Source organism: Cervus elaphus, chromosome 23 (genome assembly GCF_910594005.1).
Source record: "Cervus elaphus chromosome 23, mCerEla1.1, whole genome shotgun sequence".
In the NCBI taxonomy this organism is placed as follows: Eukaryota; Metazoa; Chordata; class Mammalia; order Artiodactyla; family Cervidae; genus Cervus; species Cervus elaphus.
Window position 1 is genome coordinate 73,538,077 of NC_057837.1, and position 15,413 is coordinate 73,553,489.

The 15,413-nt window shown below is 45.0% G+C and overlaps 1 protein-coding gene across 1 annotated transcript; it reads right to left on the minus strand.

Annotated features, from left to right (window-relative positions):
* Positions 1-9,885: 9,885 nt before the first annotated feature.
* LOC122681616 (pancreatic trypsin inhibitor-like) lies at positions 9,886-15,293 on the minus strand. Its single transcript, XM_043883870.1, has 4 exons — positions 15,178-15,293; positions 14,708-14,791; positions 10,616-10,811; positions 9,886-10,181 (listed from the first exon to the last, which is right to left on the minus strand). Exons 1-4 carry the CDS (start codon positions 15,251-15,253, stop codon positions 10,148-10,150), a joined length of 390 nt encoding a protein of 129 aa, XP_043739805.1. The 5' UTR covers positions 15,254-15,293; the 3' UTR covers positions 9,886-10,147.
* Between the last annotated feature and the right edge of the window lie 120 nt (positions 15,294-15,413).

Here is a 15,413-nt window from a genome sequence, read left to right on the forward strand (position 1 = left end):
GGCCTTGCAGGAGGGCTCCTGAGGATGCTGGGGATGGACTGGGCTTTTAGCATCCTGGCTGAGAGGTTGGATCAGGTGATGAGGAAGGGAATGAAACAGGGAGGAGCTGGGTCAGTCCTGTTTATTGTGAAATGCCCCACCTAACCATGCCTCTTGCTTCTGTCTGCAGGGGGTCAAATGTCCAGTAACAGCAGTTCTCAGACTTGACTATGCCTGTGTGTCTTGTGTAAACACAGATTGTGATCAGATAGATGGAGTTTTGTCCAATATGGTCACTCAGGGAGCATCTGAGCACCTAGAGCAGTGTATGACACATGATGGATGGTCAGTGAGTGGATAAAAACAGATCAAAAATGTATAGGTGATTGGCAGTGTGTGAGCCCAGGTCCCCCTTTCCAGCCTCCTGTAGGTGTCATCACATCTGGGCCTCAATGCCCTGACCCCCCTCACCTAGCTCTGAAGACAGGTGTGACACGGGTCACCTTCCTGCAACCATTGCCACAGCTTCTGCACTGGATGGACATCTGCCCTTCACGAGGGACTGGTCCAGACAGGAACCTAACTGGGGAAGGTGGTGTCCTCCTGGGTTGTAACCGTGTTTACTGCTTCACATAAGGAATAAGGGGAGGGGCGGGCAGAGGGGAAGCAGAGAGCTGAACTCATCTCCACAGCGATGACCACCTGCCGTCCTCACCTGGTTTCACAAACAGGAGAGCTGTCTGCCCGAGTGGACCTCAGGGGACCATGGAAGTTTGCCTGAAGACACCCCCTGCAGCCACTCCAGTCTTCTCTCCCAGTGGTTTCCAAGTCATAGGACCTCAGTTTTGGTACAAGTTCTGCCTTTTCCTATCTTTGTACCTGAGGATATAAATTCCTTAGAGCCCTGTGTTTTCAGGTGTCACATGAGATCAGTGCTGCCCACATCATGGGATTGCTATGGAAGCAACAGACACAACAAACATATGTTCCTTCTCCCTGAGAAGTCAGAATCCTTTGTAATATTAATAACAACAGCAATCAACCCTGAATATTCATTGGAAGGACTGATGCTAAAGCTGAAGCTCCAATACTTTGGCCACCTGATGCAAAGAGCTGACTCATTCGAAAAGACCCTGATGCTGGGAAAGACTGAAGGCAGGAGGAGAAGGGGATAACAGAGGATAAGATGGTTGGATGGCATCACCAACTCAATGGACATGAGTTTGAGCAAACTCTGGGAGACGGTGAAGGAGAAGGAAACCTGGCGTGCTGTAGTCCATGGGCTCACAAAGAGTCAGACATGACTGAGATACTGAACTACAACAAATGAGTACAAATCACAACCCATAAATCAAGTGCATGATTCTGCCAGGAATTCTGAAAATGCAGAGAACTGAGAAGGGGTTCTCTGTGCTCTGCCCCACATAATACAGTCCCAAGGCCCTGACCGTCATACCAGGCACAAATGATAGAGAAGAGTGAGTCTGGGTATTGTCCCCAACTCCAAACATGTGAGGGCTCTGCCAACAGCAACCCGTTCCCCAGCATCCACTGCCAATCTCAGAAGTCAATTCACTTCTGACACTAAATCCACAGAGGTAGTGTAGAACCCGCAAGGTGAGGGCTGGGTCCCTGAGGACTGCCCATACTTTCAAGTGTTGATCACAAGTCCTGCAGTCACTCACACTTGTGACCAATTGGCTATTAACTCAAAGGTTCCATACCCACCTCCCATGTTCAATAACTTATTAGAACTATTTCCAGAACTCAGGAAAGCCCTTTACTTACTGCCCCAAGTTATTATAAAGCATAAAACTCAGGGACAGCCAAATGGAGAAGCGTAGGGTAAATGGGGAGTTGGGGCTGCCAAACCTCCAAGCCCTCTTGGGATTCTCCCTGCTCTCAGTCTCTTGATGTTATCACCTCCCCTGATGCTCTCTGACCACAATGTTTATGGATTTTAATTGAGGGTTAGAGGTAGGTGAGTTGATAAATCATTGGCTATTAGTGATTGAACTCAGTATCAGTAACCTCTCCTGTCCTCAGAGGGATGGAGGGTTGACAGTTCTAACCTTCTAAGCACCTGATGGAACATTCTGGAGTCCAGTCCCAGGCAGATACTATCATCCAGACACTACCTCAGATCCTATCCTTCACTCATCGCATGATTTATGACTATGAAAAATTCCAAGAGTTTCAGAAGGCCTGGGGCATGAACAGCGACAAGGGTCAATTACAAAACCCGTGTTTTGTTATGAAACGACAATGAGGGTCAAGGGTAAGGCAATGACTAAGAATATTGTCTCAGTGATGAGGTCACTGATCAGGTAAAGTGCCAGGGTCCAGCCTCGGCAGGATCCAGGGGGTACCCTCAGGATGAACGGCGTGGGCGAGAGATAGAAGACACGTGAGACCAGCCTTGATAGGGCCAAGTCTGCGAGGGAAAGAGAGAGAAAGAGAGAGAGAGAGAGAGAGAGAGAGAGAGAGAGAGAGAATGACCAGACGGGGGTGTAGAGAGTCTGGCAGAGTCTGGCAATGCTTTATTTTTTACCATAGCTTTTATACCCTAAGTTAGTACATTTCTAAGGGGAAGATAGTTTAACATTACATCAGCTTGTCCTTCATGAAACCAGGGTGTTTTCTGCATACTTCTTTGTTTATGAGGGTCTTGTACATTATCTTCTGGCCTGGGGGCCTATTAACATTTTATGCAATCAGGTGAATGTAAACCTATTTTCTGTTTTTATGGTGACCTTAACTGAATGGTAGCAGTCTCATAGGGAAATAGTACAGAGTAGAATTATATCCTTGTTAATACAAAAATTAATCCTTCTGCAAAATTGACAGTTGCGTTTATCTAAGAAGTTTACCCCATACAGACTCTGCGGCTTCAGTGAGGCAGTCTCTGCCTAGCACTCCTGGCTGACAATTAACAACCATCTCATTGTTACCACACTAGGGCTAAGTCCTTATTTCTCTAGATCTTAAACTATATTAACAATGGTTTCTATAACACTACCTTAGCACATTAAAAGCAAAACACAGCAAGCAAATCTCAACCCAATAACCACCTATAGAATAATTTTTCTTATGTTTTCGAATATGACTCCTTTACCCCTTAAAAAGGCTCTATGTCTATTAGGGCTTTTATATAATCAGGTTCTTTATGCTATTTTATGATTAGGATATTATAAGCAATCATGCATATTAGCACCAAGGGCGTAAATGCATTTGGCTAACAAACTACCAGCAAAGGAGTTTAAATTAAAACACTCCTTTCACCCTGAATAATCTCATAAAATACCACCACTTGGGAAACTTATTGATTAAAGTTCTAAATTGATTCTTATTTGGGAAGAGATCGGGGAAGGCCTTCCTGCCTGTGTCACAGAAATTAGGGAGTAGTCCATTGAGGCAGGCATCAGAAAGACAGATATCTTTAAGGTGAGCGCCGGGGGCAGCTTTTCGAAACTCCTGAAAACCTGATCTGCCTTGCCTGTCAGGCTTTCTCCTCGTGACCTTGTCATGGGTGGGATCTCATAAGCTGGCCTTTTCGAAACCCCTGAAAACCTGATCCGCCTTGCCCATCAGGTTTTCTCCCTCATGGCCTTGTCATGGGTAGGGTCTTGTGTGTTGGCTCCCGGCAGTAAAGTCTTTTTTTTTTTTTTTTCTTTTTTTCCGAAACTGAACATGCGATGATACCTTTTGAGTGTCAAGGAATGTCCCTGGAGTGAAAACTGCCTAATTTACCATAAGAAATGCTAAGGGTCTGCTGCACACACCCCAGCCCTGCTCCCCAGCCCCTTCCATGAACTCCCCTCATCACCCCCTCCCCAGCCTGTAGAGGAGAGGTGAAGCCAGAACATCCCTTAGGGCGGATTCCTGCTTCATCTACCAAGTGCCCAAGGGATGAAAAGGGCTGCAGAGAGGCAGAGCCAGCTCATCCCTGTGGCTAGTGGGAGGACTTGTGAGGAAACCTGAGGGCTGACTGAGCTCACACGCCAGCTGAGGGGTCAGAACAGCCGACAAGGGGAGCGATGGCGGGGAGGAGCTGGGGTCAATCTTATAAAGTGTGTAATCTCCCCACTTCCCGTGGCCCTGATTCTGCCTACAGGGGCCAAATGCCCAGTAACATCAATTCTTAAGCTTGACTATACCTGTGGGTCTCATGGAAACACAGGATGTGATTCCAGAGGTGGAATTTTGTCCAATAAGGTCACTCAGGGAATATCCCAGCGCCGAGAGTGGTGCATGGCACATGATGGATGGTCAGTGAGTGGATGAGAGCGGATCACAGGACTGGTAGGTGATCAGCAGTGTGTTAGCACAGGTCCTCCTTTAAAGCCTTATATAGGTGTCTTTACATCCTGCCCACTGCCCCCCCCCCCCAAATCTTAACCTCACCTACTTCACAAGGCAGGTATGACACGTCAGGCTTCCTGCAATTATTGTGGCAGCATCTCTACTGGACAGACACCAGCTCTTTACTTGGGACTGGTCCAGGCAGATGGTGAGCCAGGGGAAGAGCATCTTCATCTGGGGCACAAGCTCTAGCATTTTGGGTAGAAAAAAAAAAGAGTTAGAAAGTGGGCAGAAGGGAAGCAGAGAGACACATATGTCTCCACAGCATGACCACCCACTACTCCTCACTTGGTTTCAATAAAAATAGAGCTCCTGACATGAGCCAAAGATGGAGAAGCTCTATACAGTCAGCAAAAACAAGACCGGGAGCTGACTGTGGTTCAGATCATGAACTCCTTATCGCCAAATTCAGACTGAAATTGAAGAAAATGGAGAAAACCACTAGACCATTTAGGTATTACCTAAATCAAATCCCTTATGACTATACAGTGGAAGTGAGAAATAGATTTAAAGGACTAGATCTGATAGACAGAGTGCCTGCTAACTATGGACGGAGGTTTCATGACATTGTACAGGAGACAGGAATCAAGACCATCCCCAAGAAAAAGAAATACAAAAAAGCAAAATGGCTGTCTGAGGAGGCCTTACAAATAGCTGGGAAAAAAGCGAAGCAAAAAGCAAAGGAGAAAAGGAAAGATACACCCATATGAATGCAGAGTTCCAAAGAATAGCAAGGAGAGATAAGAAAGCCTTCCTCAGCGATCAATGCAAAGAAATAGAGGAAAACAATAGAATGGGAAAGACTAGAGATCTCTTCAAGAAAATTAGAGATACCAAGGGAACATTTCATGCAAAGATGGGCTCAATAAAGGACAGAAATGGTAGGGAACTAACAGAAGCAGAAGATATCAAGAAGAGGTGGCAAGAATACACAGAACTGTACAAAAAAGATCTTCATGACCCAGATAATCACCATGGTGTGATTACTCACCTAGAGCCAGACATCCTGGAATGTGAAGTCAAGTAGGCCTTAGGAAACATCACTACGAACAAAGCTAGTGGACGTAATGGAATTCCAGTTGAGCTTTTTCAAATCCTGAAAGATGATGCTGCGAAAGTGCTGCACTCAATATGTCAGCAAATTTGGAAAACTCAACAGTGGCCACAGGACTGGAAAAGGTCAGTTTTCATTTCAATTCCAAAGAAAGGTAATGCCAAAGAATGCTCAAACTACCACACAATTGCACTCATCTCACATGCTAGTAAAGTGATGCTTAAAATTCTCTAAGCCAGGCTTCAGCAGTGTGTGAACTGTGAACTTCCAGATGTTCAAGCTGGTTTTAGAAAAGGCAGGGGAACCAGAGATCAAATTGCCAATATCATCAAAAAAACAAGAGAATTCCAGAAAAACACCTATTTCTGCTTAATTGACTATGCCAAAGCCTTTGACGGTGTGGATCACAATCAACTGGAAAACTCTGAAAGAGGTGGGAATACCAGACCACCTGACCTGCCTCTTGAGAAACCTATACGCAGGTCAGGAAGCAACAGTTAGAACTGGACATGGAACAACAGACTGGTTCCAAATAGGAAAAGGAGTACGTCAAGGCTGTATATTGTCACCCTGCTTATTTAACTTACATGCAGAATACATCATGAGAAACCCTGGGCTGGAGGAAGCACAAGCTGGAATCAAGATTGCCAGGAGAAATATCAATAACCTCAGATATGCAGATGACACCACCCTTATGGCAGAAAGTGAAGAAGAACTGAAGAGCCTCTTGAAGAAAGTGAAAGAGGAGAGTGAAAAAGTTGGCTTAAAGCTCAACATTCAGAAAACTAAGATCATGGCATCTGGTCCCATCACTTCATGGCAGATAGATGGGGAAACAGTGGACACAATGGCTGATTTTATTTTGGGGGGCTCCAAAATCACTGCACATGGTGATTGCAGCCATGAAATTAAAAGACGCTTACTCCTTGGAAGGAAATTTATAACCAACCTAGACAGCATATTAAAAAGCAGAGACATTAGTTTGTCAACAAAGGTCCATCTAGTCAAGGCTATGGTTTTTCCAGTAGTCATGTATGGATGTGAGAGTTGGACTATAAAGGAAGCTGAGTGCAGAAGAATTGATGCTCTTGAGCTGTGGTGTTGGAGAAGACTCTTGAGAGTCCCTTGGACTGCAAGGAGATCCAACCAGTCCATCCTAAAGGAGATCAGTCCTGGGTGTTCAGTGGAAGGACTGATGTTGAAGCTGAAACTCCAATACCTTGTCCACCTGATGTGAAGATATGACTCATTTGAAAAGACCCTGATGCTGGGAAAGATTGAGGGCAGGAGGAGAAGGGGATGACAGAGGATAAGATGGTTGGATGGCATCACCGACTCAATGGGCATAAGTTTGGGTGAACTATGGGAGTTGGTGATGGACAGGGAGGCCTGGCGTGCTGTAGTTCATGGGGTCACAAAGAATCAGACATGATTGAGTGACTGAACTGAACTGACTGACATGAGTGGATCTCAGGGGCCTTGGAAGATCGCCTACCACCCCAGCCCTACCACAACTCTGGACTCTTCACCAGTGGTTTTAGGAACAAGGGATCTCAGTTGGAGTCCCAGTTCTTCCTTTTCCTATCTATGTGACCTGGGGCCAGAAACTACCCTCATCTACACTTGCTACATGAGATCATGTTCTTCACATCTAGGGGCTGTTTTGAAAGTGCTGGAGGCCATAGCCATATATTCTTCTCCAGGCAGGGTCAAAGTCCTTTGAAATAATTATGAGTAATTATGAGAGTTAACACTTAACTCCTTTGACCAGAGGGTCAAATCATAGCAAGGTGGTGTGAGAAAAGGGCTGGACTTGGGTGAGGTCAATCATTGAAGCAAGAGGGCTTTCGATTACCTCTGAAGAAGGGGCCCTAATTGGAATTGGGACGGGGACTCCACTCTGGCACTGGGGGAACTTCCTGAGGTCAAACTTCTAGAAGATGACACTACTACTGTCAGTTCTATTTGTTCTTTTCTTTACTACAGTGGACAGCACATTTAAATGGAAGTCATGAGTGGAGGAAAAGAAAACTCTGTGCTTTTAGATGATTTGCTTTGGTCTGTGATATTCAAAGCACATTAGCAGCGAAATCACCATGGTTCTCAAAGTACCCAAATCTGAGGATTTCTTAATGCAGATATCCCCATCCTCTTTACAAAGGAAGAATCTGTGGCTCAGAGAGATGAAGTGACTTGCCCAAGATCACACAACACTGTGAGTTACTGAAGCCAATCTATTTTCAAGTCATTTTCATTATACTCTTATAAACTAATAACTATCAATAAAAATGAAAGAACTTACAGATTTATGGTATCACTCTTACTCTTATCAGATCTGATATTCATTAAACGCTCACTGTGCCAATACTAAGACAAAGCATTTAACAAACACATCTCTTTTATTCTCATCACACCTTTTCAATATTGATCGACAAAGAGAAAAGTGACCTCTGAGTTCCAAGACCTGACCTGGTACCACAATGGCCCTTCTGTTCTTCTGCTCGACATAAACATTTTACAAAACTTCAACATCAGATGAGGTCATTCTGTGTTTGTGCAAGATCTAGACAAAAATAGGACATTGGAGAGTCATGTTTGAGCACTGAGCAAAGGAGCTACATTACACAAACTACCAATATGACCAAATACCTTTCTATCTCGAGTGACTTCTAGTTCTTGACCAATTATCGCTCTAACCTCTTTCTAGTCTTCCCTTCTGAGAGTTAAAATTAAGATACTCAGTCAGAGAACTACTCAATTCCTAACACCATCCATCCAGAACAAAGTCAGCTTTCTGAAACCCTCCCCAAATTCACCGAGCACAAGCTCACATCCTATAATTTCTTTCTAACATTGTCTTAATAAGACAGTATATTGTTTTCCAAGATGACTGCTGTTCCTTCCTTCAGTGAGTTATTAATCCAATGAGTTCAACTAGAAATGGGAATGTTTGCAGTGGTCTCTGCTAGAAACATTTAACAACTACAAGCATTATCCTTATTTTACAACTAAAGAAAGCAAAGCTCAGAGATATTGAGAATTTGCCCAAGATTGGAAGAATGTGAATAACAGCACCAGCACCCTCTGTGTTCTCATTTATTTAAGCACTATACTTGCTGTGGTCCCCATGCCTCATTTTCTTCAGCTGTCATGAAGCAGATACTCTGTTTTCCCAAAGTGCCTCCTTCCTACATATTCCCAGAGGAAGAGCAGGAAAACTTCATCAGAGTCCCTCTACTTGGGAGAGCGGGAAGCTGCCAAGTTAGGAAAGAAACACAGCAGCTAAGTGCCATCTCCATGCCTCCATTTCCTCCCTTGAAGGATTCTTAGGATGGTTAATAGAATAATGCTGGCAAAATGCTAACACAGAGCCTGGCACACTAAACGGTAGTTGCCCCTCTTTAACTGAAGTAAGACACCCCCTCCCCACATGTGACTTCAGGGAATCAGATTCCTTAGAAATATGAACAACTGAACTTTATGCACTTTCCCCTTCTGAGAGTCCAGGAGGACAACCTGCCCCCAAATTTGAACTAGGCTTAGAAGTAAGGAATAAAAGCTTTCATGCTGATGTGTCTGTCTCCCAGGCTTTTGTGTAATTTGGGGTGGCTATTAAGAGGTCGATAATGCTATCATGGGTTTGCTTCCTCTACCCAGTAGGGCACGGTCTGTGGGCTGGGGAAGGGGAGGTGCCCACTGCTCTGCAGAACAGAGAGAAGGACCACCATTTCCACGGATCCTATTGGTAAACATTTGTAATTGAAAACAACATACTCCACTGCCCTCAGTTTAGTTTTGAATGTGCATTTATTGAAATATAAGCCACAGTGTTTGAAAATACAGAAAGGAAAACTGCAACATCTTTATGGGAAAAGGGGGCTGTTTTATTGCAAAGACTTCTCTCATTACTGATGCTGAGAAATGGTTGCCAGAAATTCCACCAAGGCCTCACACAAGGAGAGCAGTGATGGCATGGAGGGGGATGAAGGTGAGGATGCCATGAGTATGTGGGCTGAGACAACAATCCTGGTGTCAAACTTCAGGCTCTGTAGTTACTCTGGTCGAGAGGAATGTGCTCCTCCTGCACGCCTTCCTTCCTCACATAATTATGAACTGCTTCCTTCATGCCAGGAACTGTGCTAAGTGCTCAGGATAAAGGGAAGACATGCTGTCATGGTGCTCAGAGCCACATGGATGAGACAGAACTAAAGTGTATACACCCATGTTGTTCATCACTAAGTCGTGTCCGACTCCTTGTGACCCAATGGGCTGCAGCATGCCAGACTTCCCTGTCTTTTACTATGTCTCAGAGTTTGCTCAAACTCATGCCCATTGAGTTGGTGATGCCATCCAATCATCTCATTCTCTGCCATCCCCTTCTCCTCCTGCTCTCAATCTTTCCCAGAATCATAAACTGAAGTGAAATCGCTCAGTCATGTCCGACTCTTTGCGACCCCACGGACTGTAGCCTACCAGGCTCCTCTGTCCATGGGATTTTCCAGGCAAGAACACTGGAGTGGGTTGCCATTTCCTTCTCCAGGAGATCTTCCTGACTCAGGGACTGAACCCGGGTCTCCCACATTGTAGACAGACGCTTTTACTATCTGAGCCACCAGAGAAGTCTCTCAGCATCATGGAGGAAAGGAAATAGGCAGGCTCTGCTGAGGAAGGTAAGGGAAAGAAGAAATGCAAGGAGACTGAACTGTTTCAGGAGCTGCCACAGCCCAGACTTTCATGGGTCCTCCTCAGACTTCAGAGTTTTGGAGCATGAGTCTTCCCATGGCCTCTGCAAGAAAAAAAAAGGAACTTCCTGAGTGACTTCATTGTAGCCCCAAACCTAGATACTGTTCATCTTGACAGATCCTAGATTTTCAAAAGAAATATGAAACCAACAAAAAGGCAGTGAATTTTCCAAGCCTGGATGAGGGGAGGCTCAGGACTCCTGCAGACCTACCCTGGAGGGTGGCTGAGTCAGTGTTCCCAAATGAGAAAGAGGAGCATATGATCAAGCTGAGATGGCCACAAAGAGGCATCAGGGGTTGACCTTCTGCCATTCTCTCCCTGGAGAACTCGCTCAGTGTGGGTTTCACAGGACACTGCAGCCTCTTCTGGCAGCAGCGAGGAGCAAAACACGGTGCGGGGTGAATGGTGTGTGGCCCCCTGAGCTCCGCCCCTTTCCCCAGCCCTTCCCCTCCCACCCTGCCCTGCGCCCTGTCTTACGTCCGAGACCCTGCCGCATGACCGCAGATTTTCATGCACTGCCCTGCGCTGTGGAAGTTATTCCTGTTTCCTCTGCAGCCACCGTATACAAAGCTTTGGCATCTCCCGGTCTTGACATCGTAGAAGTACCTTATCTTCTTGCCCTTGCAGGGACCTGTTAATTTACGCCTCAGGCAGAAGGCAGGCTTAGAAGCTGCTGGAATGAAAGGGACAGTGGCTTAGTTATGAAGATGGTCATCACAGCTCCATTTAAGGTCAACAACTAGAACTGTCAGTTTGTTTGTATTAGAGAATGTTAGAGTTGTGGGGGATGGCCAAATTGAGAAGGCCATTTGAAAACCTCCTTTCTGGGACAGAATATGAATGTTGCTAGATGTAACATGATATAGCAATCATGTTCAAAGATACATATCTTCTCATGAAGTATTTTAAGGAAAATTGGTATAATGCTTTTGATTAGCCTTAAAAGTTCTATAAGACTTCCGAGGTGGTTCAGTGGTTAAGAACCTCCTTCCAACTAAGGAATCCTGGGTTCAATCCCTTGTCAGGGAACTAAGGGCCCATATGCCGTGGGGCAACTAAGCCGGTGGGCCACAATCACTGAGCCTTCAACCTGCAACTAAGACCCAATGTATCCAAATAAATACGTGTGTGTGTGCGCGCGTGCACACGCACGCACACTAAATCGCTTCAGTCATGTCAGACTCCTTGCGACACTACAAACTGTAGCCCACCAGTCTCATCTGTCCAAGGGATTCTCCAGGCAAGAATACTGGAGTGGGTTGCTATGCCCTCTTCCAGGGTGTCTTCCCAACCCAGGGGTCAAACTCAGGTCTCTTGCATCTCCTGCATTGGCAGGTAGATTCTTTACCACTAGCACCACCTGGGAAGCAAAAAATAAATACATAAATGCTCAAAACAAAACCCACAACTCTAAAACAAGAAAAAGAGCTCAGAGGTGAAAAATATTTGCTATAGGTCAGTAATCACTGGGTCCATATACCTGGGTTTTATAATACTATTCTCTGTGCTTATGTGCATGTTAAAAACTTTCCACCATTAATAAAAAATTGTGAAGGAAACATGCTGTAATGGAAAAAGGCATGAAGAAAACATACCAGTGTGTTTACTTTGGATACCTCAGGAGGATTCTATAAATTGAATAATGATATGCTGATATTGTGATTATAAGAAGAAATATATATTTTTTTATTCTTTTCCTAACACTAAGTTCGTAAAAACGTTGATATTTTTTATGTGATGAGAACAATAAAAGTGTCTTTTGGTATGTGATGTCAATGATTTTGGAAAGACCCTCATAACCCCAGCGTGGGCTCTGAATGCACAGGAAGGACTGTCTGGCAGGAGGGAGGGTTGGAACTTTCCTTCCTACCCTCCTCCGTGGTCTTTTATCCTCCGTCTTCCTCCTCCTCCTTGCCTCCACCTCAGGGAGGGAAGAGGAGCTGTCGGTTGAACAATCACCAATAGCTAATGATTTAATGCATCATGACTAGGTAATGAAGCCTCTACAGAAACCTCAACAGAGCCAGACATTCATATTATTCAAGAAACCTGAGATCGATTCAGGGAACAACATAAATAAACACTCCATCAAGGCTCACGTGGACCACTGCAGCAGCCTGCTCCCTGGGCCTCTGTGTCTGCCCTTCATCCCCTAGAGGGCACTCTCTGCTCTGCAGCCTCAGGGATCCTGTAACTATTGATTTCTACCCCCATTGCTCCCATGATCAATCCCTCAGTGACTCCTCGTTTCCCTGGGAGTCAAATTTTGATCTTAATAAATCCCACAAGTCTCCTCATGACCTGCCCCCGGTGGCCTCTCGGCCTCATCACCTTCCACTCCCCTCCATCCATCACCTCCACTCCTCCACCCACCCAGCTCCATCCACCCTGGTCCCGGCTCTTGTTCCAACACACCAGGCACGTTGCTTCTGCTCAAAGCCGCCTCATCACAGAAGGTTTCCCTGACCCTGGAGAGAAAAGGCACAGCATCCTTCTTCCACATCCCTCTCTACCTTCAGGAAACGTATGATCTACCATAGGATTTCTCCTCTCTGCTATTGTTTGTCTCCCTCCTCGAAGGCAAATTATTTTGCCATATTTTTTTTCACAGCTGTTTCCCCACCCCAAGAACAATGCTTTGTAGGGACTTAGTAACTTCCATCTTCATTCTCTCAGCAAGTGCACAGTCATTGAATAGAAAGAATATGACTTGAATTCCTTTTAGTAAAAAAAAATCTTCTTGATGATCAGGCACATTAGACTCTGCACACTGAGGACTCAAGACTGTCCTCAGTTCAGGTGCCAGCCCCATGATCCTGAATAACTCACACTTGTGACCAACTGGCTAAAAGTCAAAGGTACCACGACCCCTCTTCCATCTTCAATCACTCAGTAGAACCAGTGACTGAATTCAAGACAGCACTTCACTTACTTTTCCCAGAAATTTAGAAAGGAGGCAACTCAGAGAAAAAGAGGAGATGTGTAGGGCAAAGGGGGAGTGGAGGTGTGTGAAGACTTCATGTCCTAGTGAGCACAGCACCCTCACATCACCTCCTTGTGTTCATCTCCCTGAAAATACTCTGAACCCCAACGTTTGTGTATATTATTGAGTTTTCAATAAATCGGCATATTGATTGAATTGTCAGCTGTTGATAATTGCTCCCAGTTAGTATCCTCCACTCTCCCCAGAGGTGCCGGCATGGTGAAGGGGACTGAAGGTCCAAACCTTTACAAGGTGGTTTAAATTGTTTTTAGACCAGTCTGTACCTGAATGCATCTCATTTCGTCCTCTGAAATGCAACTCATAACCCATGAAAGACAAAATTCCAAGAGTTTGAGGAGGCCTGGACCAAGAACCAGGAAATTGATCAAAAGCAGATAACAGAATAACAGTCAAAGGGGACAAGGGGAAGGGCTTGGAGATTTTACTAATATTGTACCAGCCTTGGTCCCATGAGCCAACCACGCAAGGGCTGTGTTTCTTACCTTTCCCTGAAGTTGCTCTGCTCAGTGGTCCTATATCTTTCTGATTCATTTTAATAATAAAGAAACATCATTACCTGATACTTAAATATTCTTTCTTGCTCAAGGAAGGTACTCAGACATATTTTTTTCTTTTCTTTTTTTTTTCAGACATATTTTTTTCAAAATTAACACATCTAAGTAGAAAATGGACAAAAGTGGTCATGAAATGTGATCAAACTCTTTATATTCCTGACAGGTAATCATTTCAAAGAACCCGTGGAACATGTACCCCTGTTCAGATGAGGAAACTGCAGATGACTTGCCCCAGGACATGAGGCATGATAGTAGGAGGGTCAGGACAAGGTACTGTCCAGTCACAACCCACTTGACATGCTTTCTGATTTGGCCAGGAACTCTGAAAATACACATAACTGGTAAGAGTTTCTGGGTATTTTCATTACTCCCCTGTGTCCGCGTTTCACCTCAGCCCCCAAATCACAGCGTAGAGTGAGTCTGAGTTTTTCTCTGACACCAAATGTGTGGTGTCTCTACCAACACCAACCAATTCCCCAAACACCCACTGGGCGTCGCATAGTCAATTTACTTCTCATAGTGTGTGGGTGGACTTGGTGCAGATCCTGTTGGTTGAGGGCTCTTACTGTCCTCAGTTCAGATGTGAGTCATGTGATCTCAAATAATTCATGCTTGTGACCAACTGGGTGAAAATCAGAGCTTCCATGACCCCTACCTCCATGTTCAACAACTCTATAGAACCAGCGACTGAACATCGGAAACACCCTACTCATTATACCCATGTTATTATAAAAAATAAAACTCAGGGACAGTGAAATGAGGGAGACATGTAGGGCCAAGGCGGAGTGGAGGTGTGTGGAGCCTCCATACCCGAGTGAGCCCAGCACTCTCACATCACCTCCTTGTGTTCATCACCCTGAAATATCTCTAAACACCAATGCTTATGGATTTTTATTTAGGCTTCAAATCAAAGGCATATTGATTGATCTGTGGCCATTGGTGATTGATTGAGTCTCAGTGCCCTCCCCTCTCCCCAGAAATGCTGTCATGGGGCCTGGTGAAAATTCTAACCTGCAAATGCATGTTCGTCTTGCTTTGGAGATAAGCGCGGTTTTGAAGTTATCATCAGTTGCTGTCCATGACTCATCTCATGACCTATGAAAAACAGTGAATTCCAAGAGGTTCAAAAGGTCTGGCTCATGAATCACTCAAGGATCAAACATATATCTTTTTATTACCCTACAGTGAGGATCAGAGACACTGCATTGACCAGGAATAGTCTCAGGGAGGTGGTCCCTGATCTGGTACTTTACCTGGATATATATTCTTTTAATTCTAATTTTCATTTTTTTCCATGTTGAGAGTGGTGAAATGTTCTTGGAGTTAAAACTGCCCAATCTCCCAGGAGAAATCCAGAGAGGGCTGGCAGCACCCATCCCACCCATGCCTCCCCTCCCTTTCCATGAACTCTCCTCATTTCTCTCCAGTGTTTAGAGGAGAAGTGAGCCCAGATATACCATGGTCATGGCTCTTGTTAATACCTTTTGGAGTGCCATCCACCAGGATAACCAGGAGGATGAGAAGGGCTGCAGAGAGGCAGAGTCGGTTCATCTTCATGGACTTGCAGGAGGGCTCCTGAGAATGCTGAGGATGGACTGAGCTTTTAATATCCTGGCCAAGAGGTAAGATCAGGTGACAAGGAAGGAAGAGAAGAAGGGGAGGAGCTGGGTCAGTCCTGTTTATTGTGCAATCTTCACCTGATTTCCTGTTTCTGGTT

What these genes read in the sequence shown, in the direction of transcription:
- LOC122681616 (XM_043883870.1), bottom strand. Translation starts at nt 15,253, where the DNA reads ATGAAGATGAACCGACTCTGCCTCTCTGCAGCCCTTCTCATCCTCCTG. An exon ending in GGTGGATGGCACTCCAAAAG is followed by an intron (nt 14,792 to 15,177) that starts GTATTAACAAGA and finishes TGTTTTTCATAG; the next exon opens with GTCATGAGATGAGTCATGGA. An exon ending in CATGCGGCAGGGTCTCGGAC is followed by an intron (nt 10,182 to 10,615) that starts GTAAGACAGGGC and finishes TTTTTCTTGCAG; the next exon opens with AGGCCATGGGAAGACTCATG.